Raw genomic sequence first — 20,865 nt, forward strand, 5'->3', positions numbered from 1 at the left:
CTTTGCTCTTGACCTTTCGGGGACTCATACTAGATCTGTCCTGAAGCACTGTTCTAGTTTAGAGACTTTTCCTTCTTGTTTGTTTATTTTTGGGGGGAGTGAGGCAGAGCTAGGTGACAGCAGATAGAGCACCAGCCCTGGAGTCAGGAGGACCTGGGTTCAAATCTGGCCTCAGATGCTTACTAACTCTGTGACCCTGGGTGAGTCATTTAACCCTGATTGACTCAAAAAAAAAAAGGAGTTCTTTTGGTTTGGTTGGTTCGGTATGGTTTGGTTTCAGAGCAGGAAAGATGGATGAGTATCTGGACCTGTGTTTTCTTTGGTATTGGGAAACAGTGCCTTGTCATCACTCTCAGTAGATCAGCTTAGAAAGAATCTTGAAAGAGTAATTCCACCTTACGGAGATGGGCAATTTATTCAGCCTGTTTCCCCCTAGAAGCAGATCTGTTTGATGGGAGAATGTCACTCCTATGAGATCATCCCTGTTTAAAAAAACTTTTTATTTTTATTCTGAACTTTTTATTGCAAACAGAAAAATAAAATTGTTCATGAAACTAAAGATCTCTGTTATGTATAATCTGCTTTTCTTTTTAATTATGTAATTAATGCAACCTGTAGCTTTCAAAGCTGTCCTGCTTGTCTGTAATCCTTTTTGGCCTTCCCTCTGTTCTAACAGATCAGTCTTTTAAAATGTCTTTAGTTTCTTCTTCCTATTTTGTTTACCTCTTAGGGGAGCTTTTGACCTCACATGGTGAGTTCTGAGGAAGTTTCAGACAGCTGAAGACCACATGGGTGACAAGGCAGTTCAGTTTTGTTTCTTTGTACTTAGAATACATAAGTCCCCAAGAGTCCTTTGCCACAAACTGTGCTTTGAAGGGAGGAGACCAGAAGGAGTTGGGTAGAAATGCACATTCATTGGCATCTGTTGACACTACCCAAGACTCCTTGCATCTTTTAGTACTGACATTTATCTAAAGAATTCCATGTGCAAGCAGCACAATTTAGGAAGTCCCAGGCTACCCATCACTGATTAATGTCTTCTTCTAAGCAGTATGATATCAGAGCTGTAGTACACAAATACTCTCATTTGATGCCTAAAAGTCATGCTTCCCTGCTTCCCTTCTTCCTTCTGTTGTAGATCCTGGTGCCCCTGTGAAATTGCCTTGTTTGCCAGTGAAACTGTCTCCTCCGCTACCTCCAAAGAAAGTCATGATTTGCATGCCTTTAGGAGGGCCAGAACTCTCCCTCGCTTCCTACGCGGCCCAGAAGAGTGCCCAGCAGACCATGGCTCAGCATCACCATACTGTCCTGCCATCCCAGTTGCAGCACCAGCTCCAGTACGGCAGCCACAGCCAGCACCTCCCCTCCGCCTCCAGTCCACTACCTATGCAGCCATCAGGTTGCAGGATGATAGATGAATTGAATAAAACCCTGGCTATGACCATGCAGCGACTGGAAAGGTAATGCCAGCCTTCCTATAAACCCTGAGGAGAGGGCCATTCATAGTGGGTCTAACCCTGGGGCAGCATAGCACTTGGAATCGTCTTTGGAGGTTTCTTGTTCCCAGGGTCCATCCTTAAGGGAGTTTCAGGCCCAGAATATAGAACATCTATATTTATACAAGTAAAATAAAAGGAAGCCTTGAAGAAATCATAGAAGACAATATGGGAGTTGGGATGGGGGGGGGATGGGGAGAAGGGATGATGGGTGGAAGCCTTCCCCTTTTATTTGGTAATAAGGAAAGGGATTGTGGGATAACTATATGTTGTTGTTGTTGTTCGGGTTTTTTTTGAGGGGGGAAGGCAGGGCAATTGGGGTTAAGTGACTTGCCCAAGGTCATACAGCTAGTAAGTGTATCAAGTATCTGAGGTCACATTTGAACTCAGGTCCTCCTGACTCCAGGGCTAGTGCTCTACTTACTGCGCCACCTAGCTGCCCTGTTGTTAATCTAATTGCAAAGTTATTTATTTCTCTAGGGGCTGATTCTCTGATTTAGTTTTCTCTCTCTCTCTCTCTCACTCTCTCTCTCTCTCTCTCTCTCTCTCTCTCTCTCTCACACACACACACACACACACACACACACACACATACACATACACGCGCACACACGAAACCTAGTTTTGAGACCTGCGGCAAATCACTTGACCTATATGAGTCTTAGTTTCTTTACCTGTAAAATTAGAGAGTTAGATCGATCATAAACTTTTTTTGACATAGACCCCTTTGCCTGTGGTTTGTGGCCTGCATCCATAGTTTAAAGAAACAATGAATTTCCATAAGAGGTCTAGAAGAGTGAAAATAAAGTTCACAAACCTCCTGAAATCTATCCACAACTTCCTTGGAGATCCATGGAACCCAGGTTAAAAAGCCCTAGACTAGATAGATGGTCAGTTCTAAAATCCTATGATCCTGCAGTCCTGATGTCCCTCAGGTTTAGGGTTTGCTGTCCTTTTCACCCTTGGTTCTATTTCATTCATTTCCTCTAATAGAAGCACTCCTATCACCCAGTCCAGTTTTTAGGCCAGTTTCTTGATCCTCTAGTATAAGAGAAGGAATGAATTGTTGAAAGTGAGCTGAAAGTCTAACCACCTTTCCCAGAGCTGTGATATCTATTGAACATTCCCTGCCTCTTCCCCATGTGGGCAAACTGAAGTACAGAAGGGCAAGAGCATGCTACTGGCAGAGTTGACACCAAGGAGACTACCATTTTCGAACAGACCGTTTGATCAAATTTATCATCCTTTTCTTTTCACAGTAGAACTCAGTTTTGTTGATCCTACCTCCATGACAGGTCTTGCACCTATCCCTTTCTCTTCACTTGCACAGATATCACGCTAATTGAGACCCTCATCGTCTCCTCTGGACCAATTTAATAGCAATCTCATCACTATCCTTGATCTAGATTACATTTTGAGGGGTTTTTTAATGCATTGGCAACTTCCGTGTACTCTATTATCCAGCCGAAATGGACTTCTTTTTATATAAGCTGCCTTTCCTGCCTAGAATCCATTTCCCCCTCACCTCCATCTCTTTGGGTTTCTTTTGAAATTTAGCTTAAATATCACCTCCTACATGAAACCTTGGAGAGGCTAGGTGGCACAGTGGGCAGAGCACTGGGCTCGGAGGCAGGGATTCTCATCTTCATGAGTTCAAATCCGGCCTCAGACACTTAGTAGCTGCGTGACCCTGACAAAACACTTAACCCTGTTTGCCTCGGTTCCTCATCTGTAAAATGAGCTAGAGAAGGAAATGACAAACCACTCCAGTATCTTTGCCAAGAAAACCCCAAATGGGGTCATGAAGAGTCAGACAGGACTGAACAAGAACATGAAGCCTTTCCTAATCTCTCCTGTCGCTAATGCCTTCCTTCCCAAAATGGTCTTGTATATATATTTGTAGGCACTCATGCATGAATGTACTGCCTCGCCTGATCAAATATGAGTTCTGTGAAGTCAGGGATTAGTTTAGTTTGGTCTTGCCTAGCATGGTACCTGGCACATGGCACTTAAGAAATGCCATTGATTGATTCCTCCTTCCCAGTCCTCTTCTCTGACCATGGAGAAGGGCAGAAATTATTTACTCTGAGATTCCTAGTTTCTATTGCTCTTGAAGTAAACATTTTTTTTCTATAAAATGGATACTTTCTGGCAGGTCCACGAGGTCCCACTTTCCCACGTGATGCCCATTTGCTTCCTTCGTTGCTATGGACATGGTTAAAGGATGTGTTGAATAGTGCCATCTGATTAATTTAATTCCATTCTTCTCCCTTCGTTATAAGCAATTCCTTAAAGAAAAAAGGATTGGTGTGTGTTTGTGTGTGTGTGTGTGTGTGTGTGTGTGTGTGGCTTTCACAAGGATTTGAAATTTCCCAAAGAAACCCTGAAGTAGATGCTTTTCTGTAGGGCCTTCATTGCTCCAAGCACTTCAATTAAAGCTTGAGTTTCTTACCATTCCCACTCCCCTCCCCAACTTAATGTTTCTTTCTGAGAGCTCTTGTTGTCTGTCTTGTTTGTGTTAATGCAAGGAGTGAGGGCAAGTCTAGATAGGCTCGGGGTCTTAAATGGAATGTGATGTCAAAGAGGAAATAGGCCCAGAGTACAGATGGGAATCAGACATTCTAAGCAAGACAGCAGAAATCTCTGTGTCACCACTGCCAAGCATTTGTCTCCTACTTCTGTCTGGCCTCTAGACTAGGTCAGGGCTACAAGTAGGTTTTAATAATCTGTTTAGGACAGATGGAACGAATGTTCCTGTCATTTTGACAAGATCTTCCCTCAAGGGGAAAGGAGGCCACCTTCCTGAACAGATAAAAAAAAAGGAGAAGTTTTCTCGACATCCTCATTGTCTTCTAGGAGACCAGGGAGGTCTGAGAGTGATACAAGGTCATGAGCCACTTTTCTACGTAGTCAAAAAATTCCCCTTCTGTCTCTAAGGGCCTGCACATTTCGAAAGGGCAGCTAGATGAAGCAGTGGAGAGAGTGACAGGCCTAAAGTCAGGAAGACTCATCTTCCCGAGTTTAAATCTGGCCTCAGATACTAGCTGTCAGACCCTGGGCAAGATACTTAACCCTGTTTGCCTCAGTTCCTCATCTGTAAAATGAGCTGGAGAAGGAAATGGCAAACCACTCCAGTATCTTTGCCAAGAAAACCCCCAAAAGGGTCACAAAAAGTCAGACACAACTGAAGGGACAGAACAACAACAACACATTTCTCTAAAAAATCCTTTACACTGCTTCTCTTGTGCAATATCAGTGATATTTCTATTGCTATTGAAATTTCTATTGTTATCAAACTTGCCAACAGTCCTTCATTATTATTAAAAATGATATTTCATCTTCATATTGAGGTTTTGATTTAGAGATGTTTAAATACTTTATATGGTTCTGCTGAACTAAATTATTAAAGCATCTACTCTTTAAGTCTGAGGGCTTTGAAGGGAAAAAAAAACAAATACATCTCTAGCAAATTAATTTTCATCCTACCTAGTCAAAGCCGTGAATAGATAGATAGGCAGATCCAAAAACAGAGCAAAATGCCAATGTTAATAGGTATTTTTGTGTACTTTGTGTATTTCTAGAGTGAAAACAGGTCCTAGACAGAATGACTAAAAGAATAGTATTTAAACCAAAAGAGAAACCTAAGGGATTCTTAGACAATGGGGCTTTGGGGGTTGTTTTTTATTTTTTTACCAGACCTGTGAATTCATCAGCATAAGTCACTTCTTCTACCAATTCAGATCAGTACCTTCTCTGTGATTTATAGTCTTAGAGAGTTACCTGAGTCCCTGCGAGATTGCCCAAGGTCATGTAACTGTTAAATGTCAGAGGCAAGCCTTGTCACTGTCTTCCTGCCTCCAAGGGAAGCCCTCCAATCATGATGACACCCCCGCTCTTGAATGTTGTCTTGCTATTATTATTTGCATATAAATATAATGGGTGCCTATGATAAATTTCCTCAAATTATTAATTTCTAATTAATTTAGGTATTAAAAAGTTTATTTTTGTATTTTCTCGATTGGTTGAAATGTTCTCATATTAGTTACACAAGTCCTAAACCTTGTGACCAATTGTTAGTGACATCATAGAGTGGTTGAGAAAGTCATCAATAACTAATGACATCACTTCCCCTCTCACTTGAACTCTGCTGCAGTCTGGCTTCCACCCTTATCATTTGACTGAAACTGCTCTCCTTGATCTCCAATGTTCTCTCAGTTGCCAAATCTAATGTCAGCCTTTTTTTAATTTTTCTGCCACCTGTGACACTACTGAGCGCCTTCTTCTCCTGGACATTCTCTCCTCTCTAGGTTGTTATGATCCTGAATCTCTCCCACTTGTTTCACTACTCCTTCTCAGTCATTTTGTTGCATCTTCATATAGGTCCCATCCATTAACCATGGGTGTCCCCTAAGACTCTGTCCTGGGCCGCCTTGTCTTCTCCCTCTTCACTATCTCACTTGGTGAGCTCATCAGCAACCATGGTTTCAGTTATCATCCCTATGCAAGTGATTTCTAGACCTATACATCAAACTCCAACCTCTCTCCTGAGCTCTATACTCATATCACCAAATACTTATTGAATATGTCAAACAGAATGTCCCATAAGTATCTCAAATTCACCATGTCCGAAACTGAAATACTTATCTTTCCTCCCAAACCTTTCCCTCTTCTAAATATTCCTTTCAGTATAGAGAGAAGTACGATCCTCCTGGTCACCCAGACTCCCAACCTGGAGGTAATCTTTGGCTCCTCATACTCCAGTCTGTTGCCAGGTTCTGTCATTCTTGACCTTTGCAACATCTCTTCTGCTTACTCCCTTCTCTCCTCCAACACTGCTTCCATCGCTCTGGTATTGGCCCTCATCAGCTCTCACCTGAACTATTGCAATAGGCTCCTGATCGTTCTGCTGCCTCAAATCTCCCCAGCTGCAGTTCATGTTCCACTCAAAGGCCAAAGTGATCTTCCTAAAACATAAGCAAGTCTGATAGTCTCACCCCACCCTCCCCAATTCAGTGAATTCCAGTGGCTCCCTATTACCTTCAGGGTCAAATATAAACTCTTTTGTTTGGAGTTGAAGGCCATTTACAACCTAGCTCCTTTCTACCCTTCTAGTTTTCTTCCACTTCACTCCCCTCCAAGTACTCTATAATCAAGCAGGAGGGGATACTAGAGACTACACTCTGCCTTTCCATTGGAGTCCCCCATGCCTGAAATTCTTTCCCATCTCACCTCTGCTTCCTGGATTCCCTAATACTCTTCTAGACTCAACTCAAATCTTATTTTCTACAAGAGGCCTTTTCCACCATAACAATCTCCCTGTGTCCACCCTCCATAGTGCCTTCTAAAATTACCTCCTATTTACACTATCTACACCTATATACACAGTTGTTTGCATGTTACAATGTCATATTTATCTCCAACATGGAACTATTTGGCAGTGCCAAGGATCTTGGTAGTTAGAATTTGCTTTTCTGGGTAGTTACTGTGGCTAAGGCAGCTAGATGGTGCAGTGGATAGAGCTCCAGGCCTAGCATCAAGAAGACTCATCTTCCTGAATTTAAATCCAGCCTCAGATACTTACTAGCCATGTGACCCTGGGCAAGTCACTTAACCCTCTTTGCTTCAGTTTCCTCATCTGTACAATGACCTGTAGAATGGCAGACCACTCCAGCATCTTTACTGAGAAAACCCCAAATGGAGTCATGAAGAGTTGGACACGATTGAAAAATGGCTGAAAAAAATAAGCTGGAGAAGGAAATGTCACTTAACCCTGTTTGCCTCAGTTTCCTCATTTGTAAAATGAGCTGGAGAAGGAAATGGCAAACCATTACAATATCTTTGCCAAGAAAACCCCAAATGGGGTCACAAAGAGTCAGACACAACTGAAATGACTGAACAAAAAGAAATAACTGTGGTACTGGAAGCAGGACAAGGGCACTGAATGTCAGAGATCTTGGGCACAGGGTCTCGGGCTGGTTTCACCAGGGTGTGAGGGGAAAGTGGTAGTAGTAGTCTAGCATGCCAGGTTCATGCTGATTCCTATCACTCCTTCAGGGCTCATTGAGATGATTACTTACAGAGCGTAATAGCCAGTTTATGAAATTCAGTGCCCTAAAACCTTATGTGAGCCCAAAACATAAAAATTTCAAGAAGGCCGAGAAAACAAAACCATAATGGCTTGTGGAAGGAAAAGCTGAAAAAAAGTCAAGAATGTTCAGCAAACAAGCATAACCTCTAAGAATAACGTCTGGAGGGGAAGCCATTTTTCTGTCCCATAAAACATTCATTGATACCACTGGCAGTAACAGAATGAATATCTGGACGGAGCATTCATTTATTCATTTAATGCTAACAGCTAACATTTATAAAGCACCTCGAAGTTTGCCAAGCAATTTAAAGACATTATCTCATTTGTTTCTCAGCCATGAGATGGGTGCCATTGGTATCCTCATTTTACATGAGTCAGCGGAGCCTGAGAGATTTGCCCTGGGTCACAAATCCAACAAGTATCTAAGATGGAATTCAAACTCAGGTCTTTTTGATTTTAGGTCCAGCACTCTCTCCACTCCAACATACTTCCTTCTTCAGCAAATGCTTACTAAGCACTGATTATGTGCAGAACGCTCTGTGCATGTAAAGGTCTGACTATGCGACCTTTTTTTTGTTTTTATTACATCTCGCCCCTGACCATCTATTTTTTTTTTCACCTTCCCAACTTGGAAGATCTTCCTCTGACCATCTATTCGTAAAGCATCTGTTACTGGTCATAAAAGAAATCAACTAAGAGAACCTGATCATCATCATGACAGGGAACACAATTCAAAGTACAGACCCCATTGAGAGTGGGGCAGCAGTATCTTCCGTACATGTGAAGGCTGGGGCATCTTAATCAGGATGGCAACCATCAAAAAAATGGCAACACTATTGATTTTCTTAAAAGGTTAGGCAGAGGCTACCATAAAAACACTCTGCAAACATATAAGCATGTAGGCATTCTGAGGAAGAGACTGATTTCTTGTTTTCCTCGTGCTCCCATAGTTATTCCAGTCACATTTCAGCTTCAGGAGCTGCAATTTGTAACACAATCTTTGACACTTTTTTAGTTCCCAAGAGGGAAAAAGTGCTTGATTATACCCTCTCCCACTTGCTCTCTCCCCTGAAAAAGCAGCCACGCTCTTCATAACAGATGCAGAGTAAATTACAAAAGACTCATCTGTTGAAGTTTAATTTCATTTTCACTGCCATGTTTTCAGATAATAAATTTGCTTCTTCCTCTGCAGAGATTAGTGTATTTTCCCCCTATTTTTAACAATGACTATGCTTGATAAAGATAGTAAAAAGTAATATTCTTTCCTGTCATATTTTTCATTAGAAATTAAGTTGAATATTTCATCCTCGCTATGTTCTGAAGAAGACCAGGGGCTGACCATTGACAAAAATGACTTGGTAAAGTGGCCAGCAATTCTAATGCTCAAAATCTGCCTCTCCTTTCCTAAATCAGTTAACCTTCAACGTCCCTGGGCTTAAAGTGTCATAACATAGGAAGTAACATGGGGGAATGATTGGATTGTAGGCACCAAACATATTTGTTGTGTACCCTCCCTGATTCCATTACCTTATCTGTAAATTGAGAATGATATTTACACCATCTACCTCAGCTGGAAAATGGGGCTATTTATGAGGAAAGTGCTTTAAAAACCATGAAAATCTTTGTAAATGTCAGTTATTAACATGGCTATTTGCCTTTCCCAATGTGATGGGTGGGGAAATCAAAAGACAGGAAGCTCTAAAAAAAGGATTGACAATGTATCGGTCTTTAAAGTACCAGCTGATCTCCCGGGGCAAGGAAAAGGTGAAAAGAAGATATTAGAGAATATGCTGTATATATGCTCTAGCTCAGCAGTTCTCTTTTTTTTTTCTCTTTTCAAAAAAAAATTATTAAGCACCATTTATGGAAATTTTGCTGGAAACTGGCTCTAATGAAGTTAGACAGAGCAGGAGGAACAGATGTTTTCTGCTTTATCCTCCTCCCTTGCCAATATTACTTTGTATGTTATATGTAAAATTGTATGTATGTGTATAACTTCTACTTATCTACGGTACATGTTGTGTTCCCCTGGTAGGATGTAAGTTCCTTGAGGATGGGGGCTGTTTTGACTCTTTTGTATTCCCAATAGCTCGTACGGTACCTCACACGTAACAGGTATTTAATAAATGCTCACCAAATTGAGATGAATTGAATTGACAGGTAGTAAACATAACCGTGGATGGTGTGCTCTATGAAAGACTCTCCTCCATGCCAAGCTACCCTGCCAAGCACTTCAGAGTGGAAGGAGTATAGACTAAGGGAAGAGAACTGGGTAGAGAAGAAAATTAAAACTCACCTTTAACTTCTTCTGTTTTCCCATTGGCATCAATACTTAAGATTCGGCCATAACCTTTGCATCCCCTGAATCCTAAGTGGTGCAGTGGATAGAGTGCTGGGCCTGGAATCAGAAAGACTCATCTTCCTGAGAACAAATCCAACTTCAGACACTTACTGGTTGTGTGACCCTGGCCAAGTCACTTAACCCTGTTAAGCCTGTTAAGCCTCAATTTCCTCATCTGTAAAATGAGATGGAGAAGCAAATGGTAAACCACTCCAGTATCTTTGTCAAGATAACCCCCAATGGGATCAGGAAGAGTTGGATGCTACTGAAAAATGACTGAACAACAACTTTTATTTTCAATAACATTAACTCAACATTTATTAGACACTTATTGTATGATGGGCACTAGGCCAGGGGTACCTCCTTTGTCTTCTTTGTTAGTATGATATAGCGTCCACTTCAAACTGGCTCTTTCTGGCATACTTTGAGCAAGTATTCAAACTAGGAATTACTAGGGGGAGGTAAGTGGTATAGTCAATGGGTTCTGGATTTGGAGTCAAGAAGATTTGGGTTCTAGACCTACCTAGGACACTTACTAGCTGAGTGATCTTGGGCAAGTTATTTAATCTATCTATTCCTCACTTCTCATCTGTAAACAGAGAGAGTTAGACTTGCTGGATTCAGAGGCCCCTTTTAGCTCTTAATCTAGGATCCTATGAGTTGAGTGTTGTCCAAATAAGCAATAACATACTCCCAGCAGAAAAGAACATTGCCATTTATGTCAGAGAGTATGAAACACACCTCCTCTTTCCAGTAGGTAGATAGGAGGATGGACTGTGGGTTTGGAATGTTGTGTATACTGTCAGTTGAGGCTGTATTTTTTTTGGTTTTCTTTAACCCTGTGTTAAAAGGGAGGTCTCCATGACAAGCATTATCTGGAAATTACTGTGATGTAAAACTATTGGGCAACAGTAAAATATTTTTTGATAGAGTGATATCTGAACTCAAGAGATAAAGGTAAATATAGCGTGTGTGTGTGTGTAACTTAGAGATAGAAACAGGAACTTGATGACATTTGAACTCGATTACATCATGCTCAGAAAGCTCTGAGCACCAGTGGATGTTTTTTTCATTTATTTGGATGAAATTCAATCAGGTTCCTAAATGAGTTAGGAAAGAGTGAGTTAAGCCTGACAAAATTGGAAGCGGTGAAATCACACTCCATATTTACTGGGTGCAATTCAATTCGGGGTATAAATTTGCATGAAACATTTGCATATGCAAGGAAAGGTAAGGACCACCAATTTTAACAAGAGGAGCCTTGCTTTCATATCCCAAGATAAATATCTCTGGAACAGGAAGGGACCCCACAATCCATCTGCTCCAAGCCCCTCATTTTTAAAATGAGAAAAGCGAGGCCCAGAAAGTTCAAGTGATTTGTTCAAGATCACACAAGCGATACGCATCAGAGGTATTTGAATCCAGGTCATCTGTGGTCCACATCGGTGCTTTTTCCCCTGTACTTCATTCTCCAGCTATTTTGTTCATTGGAGGCAAAAAAAAATGAAAGTGATCCTAATGGTATGACTACCAGATCTGTTGTAAATGTCACAAAGTACTCTTCACCTGCAATACATTCATCCTTTGTATGTTATGTCAAGACAATTACTTTGGTTTTAACTGAAGAGGATTAGGAACAAAAACTCCTTCCTTTCTTCTTGTTATCCCATGCCTCTTATCTTGTGAAGATGGATGCTTCTGGTGTCTGTTTTAATTGATGGACAACAAAAATGCATGATTCTCAACTATGTTCTGATGGATGTTTTTAATTGGCCTGGTCTGACAGCTTTGAGTACAGAGCTGAAAAATGTCATGATAAGCATAAATATTTCCTTGTAACTTCTTTTTCTTTTCATAGACAGGTTAGGATGGATGGCACATTGGTACCATTATATCTTCTGTGCAGGGTTACTGTGCTTTATTGCTTTGGACTGTCTTCCTGAGAGAGGGCTCTGGTTTACTGCCTTCAATGCTTTCATTCTACTTTTATGAAAATACTTCCCCACCAATGCTAGGATTTTCAACCAAGCAGGGAAAATAATTTTAGCCATTCTGGTAGTGACAAAAAAAAAGTGATGGGTAGTGCAATATAGCCATTCCTAGTGGCCTGGATTCAAATGCCTAATTGCCTTCTGTTTTACAAATGGATGACTGGTTTCATTTCCTAGTCTCCTAACAGGAAGCATAACTGAACAAAACATGAATAGAATGAAATTAATTTGACATTCCCAATGACCTTAGTTCCCAATTCCCAGTAGTTTTAAGAGTCTATTTTGAAGAGTTTGCTCATCCCTAGGGAGTAGGTTAAGAAAGCACTTTGAAAGGTATAGTAACTCATTCTAGCCATTATTTAATAAATTCTAGGTCAAGGTAACATCATGAGAAATACTGTTTCACCAAATATAGCTCTCCTTGGGCATTTTCCATTGTTGGCATGACTGTGGCAGGGATGAGGGCAAGGCTGCTAACAATTGACCGAATGGTACTCTGAAGGACAGGGATTAGAGAATCCTCACTAGGTTCAAAAATTTTGTTTTAAACTTTCTTTTTATTATTTATTTAATAACCATCAACAATGTACAACCTGTATCAGATTGCATGCCATCTTGGGGAGGTGGGAGGGGAGAGAGAGGGAGAAAATTTAAAACTCAAAAGCCTGTGGAACTGAATGTTGAAAACTAAAAACAAATGACTTAAAAAAAATTAATCATTAACAAACATGAACGTACAAGGAAGAACAAAAGAGGACTAAATATAAAACCAAAATCTTCTGTTAACCTGGTTGTTGTTTTTTAGTGTTAAATTTAACACTGTAATAACAGAAGCACCATTTTTCTAGGTCCCCTTCAGAACTTTGTTTTCTTCTGTGTATGCTTTCAAGTTTTATTGATGTGCTTGATTTCTTTCATTTTCTCCTCTTTATCACTACCCACTAACTCTCTGTCCTAAATAGAAATGCTTCCTTATAACAAATAGAGTCAAACAAGACAAACACGTTGGCCATGTCTGTAAATGTTATCTCTTACCAGATTCAAAATTCAACTAGACGTAAAGTCGGCAGGTCAGATTTCTGTCAGCCAATATGAATCCCTAATCCTCTCTAGGATTCTCATTTAGATATTCCGGTGAATGCCCTTAGGATGCCATAGTTAGAGTAATTTATACCTGTTGTTGTCTGGCTAACAAAATATGACCAGAGACATGGCAACAGAGCCTAATCCTGGTCTGAAAGGAGGGAAAAGAGATTATAAACATTTAAAAGTTTTCTGTGATATGGACTGGCTAGCTTGGAAATTTGGGGTACAGATCTAAGCTCCTCCCCACTACAATCTTTAGATTGAATCTGGCCCAGTCAACTTGGAAGTAGACCTCAGTTTCTAGAAATGACCCATTCACTGAGTTCTGGAGAATTGCTTCAGTTATTTTTTTTTTGAAAGAGCTACAGATTGAGAAGAAGGGTGTCTATTCTTATCCACAGCCATCTATTGCAAGCAAGGGCTTAAACTAACTGTGACAAAAATCCCTGTAAAAAGCAATCACAAATAGCACATATATAACCTATACCCAATTGCTTACCCTCTTGGTGTGGGAGGGAGGGAGAAAATTTGAAGCTCATGAAATTTTTAAATTAATTTCAAAAATTATCTTTACATGTAATTGGGAAAAATAAAATATTATTAAAAAATAAAAAGCAATGATAAGCTATATTTTTATTACTTTAGAAAAAGAAAAAAGGCACTATTCTCCAAATCCTCCAGACTTAAAACATTAGAACCATATTTAATTTCTTTCTCTTCCTTCCCCCTCAAATTCAACCCATCAAAAAGTCTTTCTGGTTTTTGTGCATAATGTCTTCCCTTCTGTTTCCCTTGTCAGCATCCTAAGCCAGCCTCTCATCCCCTCACCAATAAATCACTGCCAGAGTTTCTAGCTGTCTTTCTCTTCCTCCTCCTCTATCTGAAATACAAATTCCACGAAGATTTAAGACCATAGCATCATAACTGGAGAGCCGAGGCCCTGGAGCCAGGAGGATATGAGTTCAAATCTGGCCTCAGACACTTGACACACTTACTAGCCATGTGACCTTGGGTGAGTCATTTCACCCCAATTGTCCTGCCTTCCACCCTCCAAAATAAAAAATAAAAGAAAATAACTGGAGAGCTGAAAGGGACCTCAGTTGTCCTCTAATCCAACACCCTCATTTTACAGATGAAGAAACTGAGGCCCATGGATGTTAAATGACTTGACAAATACATATGTGCCATAAGCATCACAGATAGGATTTGAACTCAAGGCTTCTGATTCTGGAAACATAATTCTTTCCACCCTCCTATTAGGAATAGATTAGGAATTTACAATGCTTCCCTGTTTCCTTTCATGCCAAATCCCAACTCCTCTATCTGGCCCTCAGGGACATGATCCTGTGCCCCAGTTTCACAAACCTCTTTTCTCATTGTTTCACAACAGACTGTTATTGACAACCAAGAAAATCTTCCATCTGTGTGTCATTCATACAGTTTCCTGATCCCTAGTACTGTGCCTTTGTATGCTTCATCCCTTAATTCAACCAGAGGCAGGATGAGGGTAGAGAGCTTGTTTTTTTTTTTTTCAATCGCCTACAAACACAGTCTTAATATTCTGCTGTAGACAATTAAGATGCAATCAGTATTGACATTTGTCAGAATGGACACCCAATATAATGGAAATCTTACTTGCCTCTAAAGCTGCCTTTTAGGCATCTCGTTCTTTGCCCACCCCAAAGGCCAACCTTCTATGCAATCCATTCTCTTGCTATGTATTAAATTCCACGGAATATGGGTCTCCTTGACATTCCAATATTTAATGAAGATTGACCTATTTAGAAAACAAAATGACATAAGCTCACCTAGTCAATGGGCTTTTTTGTTTTGTTTCATTTTAATTTGTTTATATTAGATGTCAGTACTGTATAGTGACTAAACGATAACGTTGTTGTTGGTCGTTTTTCAATCGTGTCTGACTCTTCATGACTACTTTTGGGGTTGTTTTGGCAAGCGTACTAGAGTGGTTTGCCATTTCCTTCTCCAGCTCATTTTACACATGAAGAAACTGAGGCAAACAGGGTTAAGTGATTTGTCCAGGGTCACACAGCTAGGAAGTGTCTGAGGCCAGATTTGAACTCGGGAAAATGAGTCTTCCTGACTCCACACCCGGCACTCTATCCACTGTGCCACCTAGCTACCCAGCTAAATGACTTGTCACTAAGAAGTTATTTGTAGCCAAGCTTCATGGCTCACTTCTGAAAACTCTCCCACTAAGAAGTCCAGATCTATTGAGCTCAGGAGGTCTAAGTTGCAGTAGGCTAAGCCAATTGGGGGGTCTACACTAAGTCTAGCATCAATATCATTATGGCTTCTGGAAACAAGGGGCCTACCAGGCTACCTAAGCAAAGGTGAACCAGGCCAGGTCAGAAATAACAAATCAGTAAAGTTTCTGTGCTGATCAGCAGTGAGATTGGCCAGTGTACTTCTAGCCTGAGTGAGATAAGAAAAAGAAGGAAGAGAGACAGAAAATATGAATACTTATTTGCTTAAGGAACTGCAGATAATTAAAATGTTCATTCACAAAGGAAGACAACTGAAAAAAATGAATTGAATGAAATGAAAAAAAGTAAATTGACAAAATTAAGGCATATCATTATGTTATAGTTGAAAGTTTTAAAGGGAGCCATCATGCATTGATGCACAATGAAATTTTTCCTAATACATCAAAAAATTACTTTTTAGAAAATGTAGTTTAAAGTAAAATTTGTTAAAAATACAATATATACCTTGATTGTCTACTTCCTCATTAATCACATATACTTGAGTAGGCAAGATGCATTCATCTTGAGATGAATTGACTTCTTATTTTCAGAAATGTCTCAATTTCAAGACTAACTTAAGTAAGGATTGGGGTGCACAGGGCTAAGACAGGACATCTCAGAAATCATCAGAGCCACATCAGTGACCAGCAAGTACCACCTGAAAGTGCAGGGTGCTGAGTTGGCTGCACACTATCCTGAATCCCCTCCGATTGACTGCAAAGGATGCCTAAGATGCAATACCTAGTTACATAATGACTCCTAACCTGTGGTCCTTCCCTGTAAACTCTGTTCAACAGACTATTGTGAATATCTGCCTGATGTCACTAAATTAGGGAACAAAGGGTTAAAAAATAATTTTCCAAATGAGATTGGAAAACTTGTTGAAAAAAATTCACATAAGCTAGAAACTAGAATCAGACTAAACAATCGAAGAAGTGGAAGAGGAGAAAATGAAAAAGAGAAGTGGAAAGCAACAAATAAAATAAATGCACACACACACAACCACAACAGCACAAAACATAAGAATAACCAAAATTCTTAGAGCAAAGAAATTGTGTGGTTTGTCCTTCATTCTCGAAGAGGATCATGACATCAGGGAGATGATGACATGACTTTTAATTGACTTTGATTTGAGTGAGGGAAGGCTGTGCAAAGTCGCCAGCCTCACTTTCTCCTCCAGAGTCATTCATCAGGACAACTGGAGATGGCCCAGGATGCTTCAGGCCATTTGACACTGAGCAAATCTTTTAGCTTCTTAGTTACAGAGCAGGAGTCATATCATCTTGGCACTTCTGCCCCAACGGCCTCACTACAATATTTAAATCATGTGTCTGGAACAATTAAAAAAAGTTCTAGGAACAGCTTAGCACAGTGTTCAAATACAGCAAGTGCTTAATAAATGCTTGTTTGCATAATAATATACTAGAAAAGTAGTTTTAATTGCCTGACCAATCTTTAGCTTTTCCAGCCTGGAAATACAAATTTCTTTCTTTTCTTTCTTTTCTTTTCTTTTCCTTCTTTCTTTCTTTCTTTTTCTTTTTCTTTTTTTTTTTTTTTGGTCAGGCATTTAGGGCTAAGTGACTTGCCCAGGGTCACACAGCTAGTAAGTGTCGAGTGTCTGAGGCTAGATTTGAACTCAGATCCTCCTGACTCCAGGACTAGTACTCTATCCACTGTTCCACTTAGCTGCCCCAGAAATATGAATTTCTAAGTTTAAATTGTACTTTAATTTCTTAATGTAGGATGATTGACATACAGTTATTTACTTTTAAAAGACCTTGGAAAGTCTGAGACACATGTCTCCGAATGTTGCCGAACTCATTCTTACTTTTTTCTTTTCCTTCTAGTTCTGACCAGCGAGTGCCCTGTTCTTCCTCCTACCACAGTTCTAGCTTACACTCGGGTGATGGCGTCACAAAAACAGGACCCATGGGCCTTCCAGACCTAAGACAAGTGCCAACTGTTGTGATTGAATGTGATGACAATAAAGAAAATGTGCCTCATGAATCTGATTACGAAGATTCCTCCTGCCTGTACACAAGGGAAGAGGAAGATGAGGATGAAGACGAAGATGATGACAGCTCGTTATACACTAGTATGTCTGAACTGTTCACCAGATCCCCCTCCCCAACTAATATTTTTCTGTTGTTTCCTTAAAGCATAAGGAAGACCTAAAATGAAACCACACTTCATCTTCTCCTTAAAGAGGCTGACTGTATCACCATAATTTTTTTTTAGTCACAGAGAATGATCAGTAATTAATGTCAACCATTGTGTATGTAATTATGCATTTTCATTCAGACACCAACAACTTTGGAAGACCAGAATTTAAATTTCCTATTTAGGTGTCTTGAAATGCGCTGAGAAAAGGAGCAGAGAAAGGAGAGAAAAATTAAAAATCCATCATTCTAGACCTGAATAATAAAATGGCACTCATTTGAATGTAGCGTGAGCTATAGTCCTGCTAATTTGAGATAAAATAGGGGAAGAAAGAAAAGACAAAGAAAATCCACAGGAAATCCCCAAACCTTTTGCTAGCCGATAGTTTCAATTTCCTTTCCGTCCAAAGCATTTAATCGAACTGCTGATAGCTAGCAGAAATGTCTCATTTGAGTTTCTTCTCTTTTCCTTTCTTCTTGCAAAGGCAGGGGAAGAACAGCATGATTGAAGGGTCTCTGATAGAAATGTTAATGATGATCAAAAGGCAAGCGAGGGAAGAACCAGTGATCTAATGGTATTAGTAATCCACAAAGTGAAAAATTAGACCCCCAGTCGTAAGGAGCTAATTGTGTCCCAGGAAATAGAACATCATTGGTCTCCTCTGGCTACCAATAATATCTCATTTAGGTCGAGCTTTTAGAGTTTGCAAAGCAATTCTTTCACAACAACCTTGTAAAGTAAATAGTGTAAGTATTAATACTCTGAAAAATTAAGTAACCTGACTGTGGCTACACAAACTAATAATTATCTGAGCTGGGATTTGAACCCCAAACTGCTGACTCCAAATCTGGCCTCTGAGTAGTTGTTTGCACTAATCCTTAAAAAGTAAACTGCTCTCAGACCATTCCCTAGTACAAGAGGTACTCTACAACCTAAATCCCCCTTCCCTATGTATCTTTATTGCAAGGCCAACATCTGCAGAGCTGCCTGCGCAAAACATGCTCATTTTCATTCCTGTAACTTTACCCATGCCATTTTCTCCACTGCTCTACGCATCCTTTGAAGACTCACATAAGTCAATGAAGGCTTCTCCAGCTACCAAAGCCCACACTAACCTCTCATTTTGCAGAGCCATATTCTGCTGATGGTCACTACTACTCTCTAGCATTCTATTGTCCTTGAATTGTTGAGTGAGCATGAGTTTTATCACCCTCAATAAACCGTAAGTTCCCTAAAAGCAGGGATCATGCCTCATGTTTCTTTTATCTACAACACCCCAGTGAATACCTGTTTCACTGGTTAAACTCTATAACTCCATGTTTGAGCTGAAGCTAAAACTCTTTTGAGTATTGAGCTCTTTATGCTATTTCTTTCCAACATTATCATGCAACTGTTGGTTGTTGGAAGAGAATCCATGTATTTGTGGGGGTAAACGTTCTGTTTTTTGTCTTCTTCCAGGTTCTCTGGCTATGAAGGTGTGCCGAAAAGATTCCTTGGCCATCAAGCTCAGCAACAGGCCCTCCAAGCGAGAGCTGGAAGAGAAAAACATTTTGCCCAGGCAGACTGACGAGGAGAGGCTGGAGCTGAGGCAGCAGATCGGCACCAAGCTTACCAGGTAGGGATGGTGGCCAGCGCTTTCTTACTTCTCAGTGAGACCGTAGAGGAGAGTTCTATTTTCCTGGCCATTAGGTAAGTCAGCCCTATCTGTGACAGCAGAAGAATTTCCTTTGCAGAGATCTGACTTCAAATCCACCCATCAGAAAATGGTAGTTATTCCTCTCTTGAACCAATCATCTCATCTTCCTCACTTGAAAAGCCATTTAGTGTGCAGGTAGCTTTGTTAAGTAGAATAACCAACTGTAGCAAAGTCAGCGTTGTCAAAGAGTATTGCCTGCTCACATGAATGTGGAACCAGGTTTGTTGTCTTTGTGTTTGCTCATAATCATAATTAAATTTTTAAAAATCCTCTGTACTCAAAAGGTTTTATGAATGTAGTAACGTAATATAGAACATCCGCTCTAAAAGACACACAAATCACTTCATATCTCAACCCCAACATGCCTCTTTTGGTGTAAGGGACCTTTTAAATGTAGATAAATACCTATACCTACATACATACATACATACATATATGTATGCATATATATATGTGTGTTTGTATATATACAAATGTGCAAAATACATCTCTATGTATTGATACATATCATATCAAAACAAACTATATCAATAAATAAATCTGCATTTTGATGTACAAAATACAGGTTTTTGTACTATGTGTATAAGGTACAGTTTTTTTGTGTTTCACAATGCTAGCAAGCTACAAACTAACGTCACTAAGTTTAACTTTAATTCCTGGCAAAATTCTAGAACACATTATTAAACAAATGGTTTTATATGCATCAAAGGGAAGCAGGAATCACTGAGAGCTAGCATGACTTCATCAAGAACAAGTCGTATCAGAAAAATTAGACTAATAGGCCAGAAAACTGTTGTGGACATGAATCTACGTATGGCCACAAAGCATTTGGTCTTTCCTGGTATCATTGGAGATAAGGATGTGGAAGCTAAGAAACTATAAGCAAATAGGCAGCTGAAGATGAGGAGGAAGAGGCTGTTGAATTCAAAAAGCAGAACACCAATAAGATAACTAGACATTGGGGTTGGGATAGGGGGAGGTAATTTTTAAAAAGACAGAAAGAAAAGGCTGTAATGACCTATTAACCCTCAGCTTCCTGTCTCAGAATCTAAACATAGCCACCCTCAAATAGAGAGCCTAGACCTAATGGGTGTTGCAACCCAATCAGAGAACATGGTCCTAATGATTACCAACCACAATGAGAATTAACAACAGGAAGAGGAAAAAAAACCAAACTTCTAAGGCCCTGGTTTTCTTAAAAGCTCTTTAAAGAAAAACGTTTGTATTTTTATTTAGATTTTATATTTTTGTGCATATTTTAGGGATGGTCAGTCATTTTTCCATGATTTTGGATGACTAGGTAACCTTTGATATGTTCTCCATCCTGCTTCTGATTTTAATTATGTTGTGATCGTATTCCTAACAATCTCAAAGGAAGTGGAAAAACTTGCTAAAAAAAGCTGTGATAAAACACGCAATCTTATTCCAAGCATTCCAGTAACTTTTGTGTGTATGCCTGTATTTAGTTATAAAATAAGTAATTGATTTGTTATTTGATAGTTGGAAGGCCAGAAATAAAAGTGGTTTTTTTTTCTTCTTTGCTATTTTTCCTTTTATTTTTCTTTATCCATGAAGTTGCTGTTTGAAGTTTCTTGCTCTGTTTTGTTTTAAATGTTTGTTTTGTTTCTTTTATGTATGTATGAAACATAACAGGTATTTTATTTTACTGAGTTGTTCTAAAAAGGAAAAAAAAACTAATATGAACTTTGTGGCAGTAAGAGGTGTTTTGTCCAGAACAAT

General features: G+C 39.7%; 1 protein-coding gene across 2 annotated transcripts in view; it reads left to right on the plus strand.

Moving 5' to 3' along the window:
* LOC118852104 (phosphatase and actin regulator 1) overlaps positions 1-20,865 on the plus strand; it is a 250,220-nt gene that overhangs the window by 160,381 nt on the left and 68,974 nt on the right. For both annotated transcript variants that reach the window (XM_036761771.1, XM_036761763.1), the window contains 3 exons: positions 1,139-1,460; positions 17,117-17,364; positions 18,888-19,044. In XM_036761771.1, coding sequence (XP_036617666.1) covers positions 1,139-1,460; positions 17,117-17,364; positions 18,888-19,044 — 727 coding nt within the window. The remainder of the gene's footprint in view (positions 1-1,138; positions 1,461-17,116; positions 17,365-18,887; positions 19,045-20,865) is intronic.

Source organism: Trichosurus vulpecula, chromosome 1, assembly GCF_011100635.1.
Source record: "Trichosurus vulpecula isolate mTriVul1 chromosome 1, mTriVul1.pri, whole genome shotgun sequence".
NCBI lineage: Eukaryota > Metazoa > Chordata > Mammalia > Diprotodontia > Phalangeridae > Trichosurus > Trichosurus vulpecula.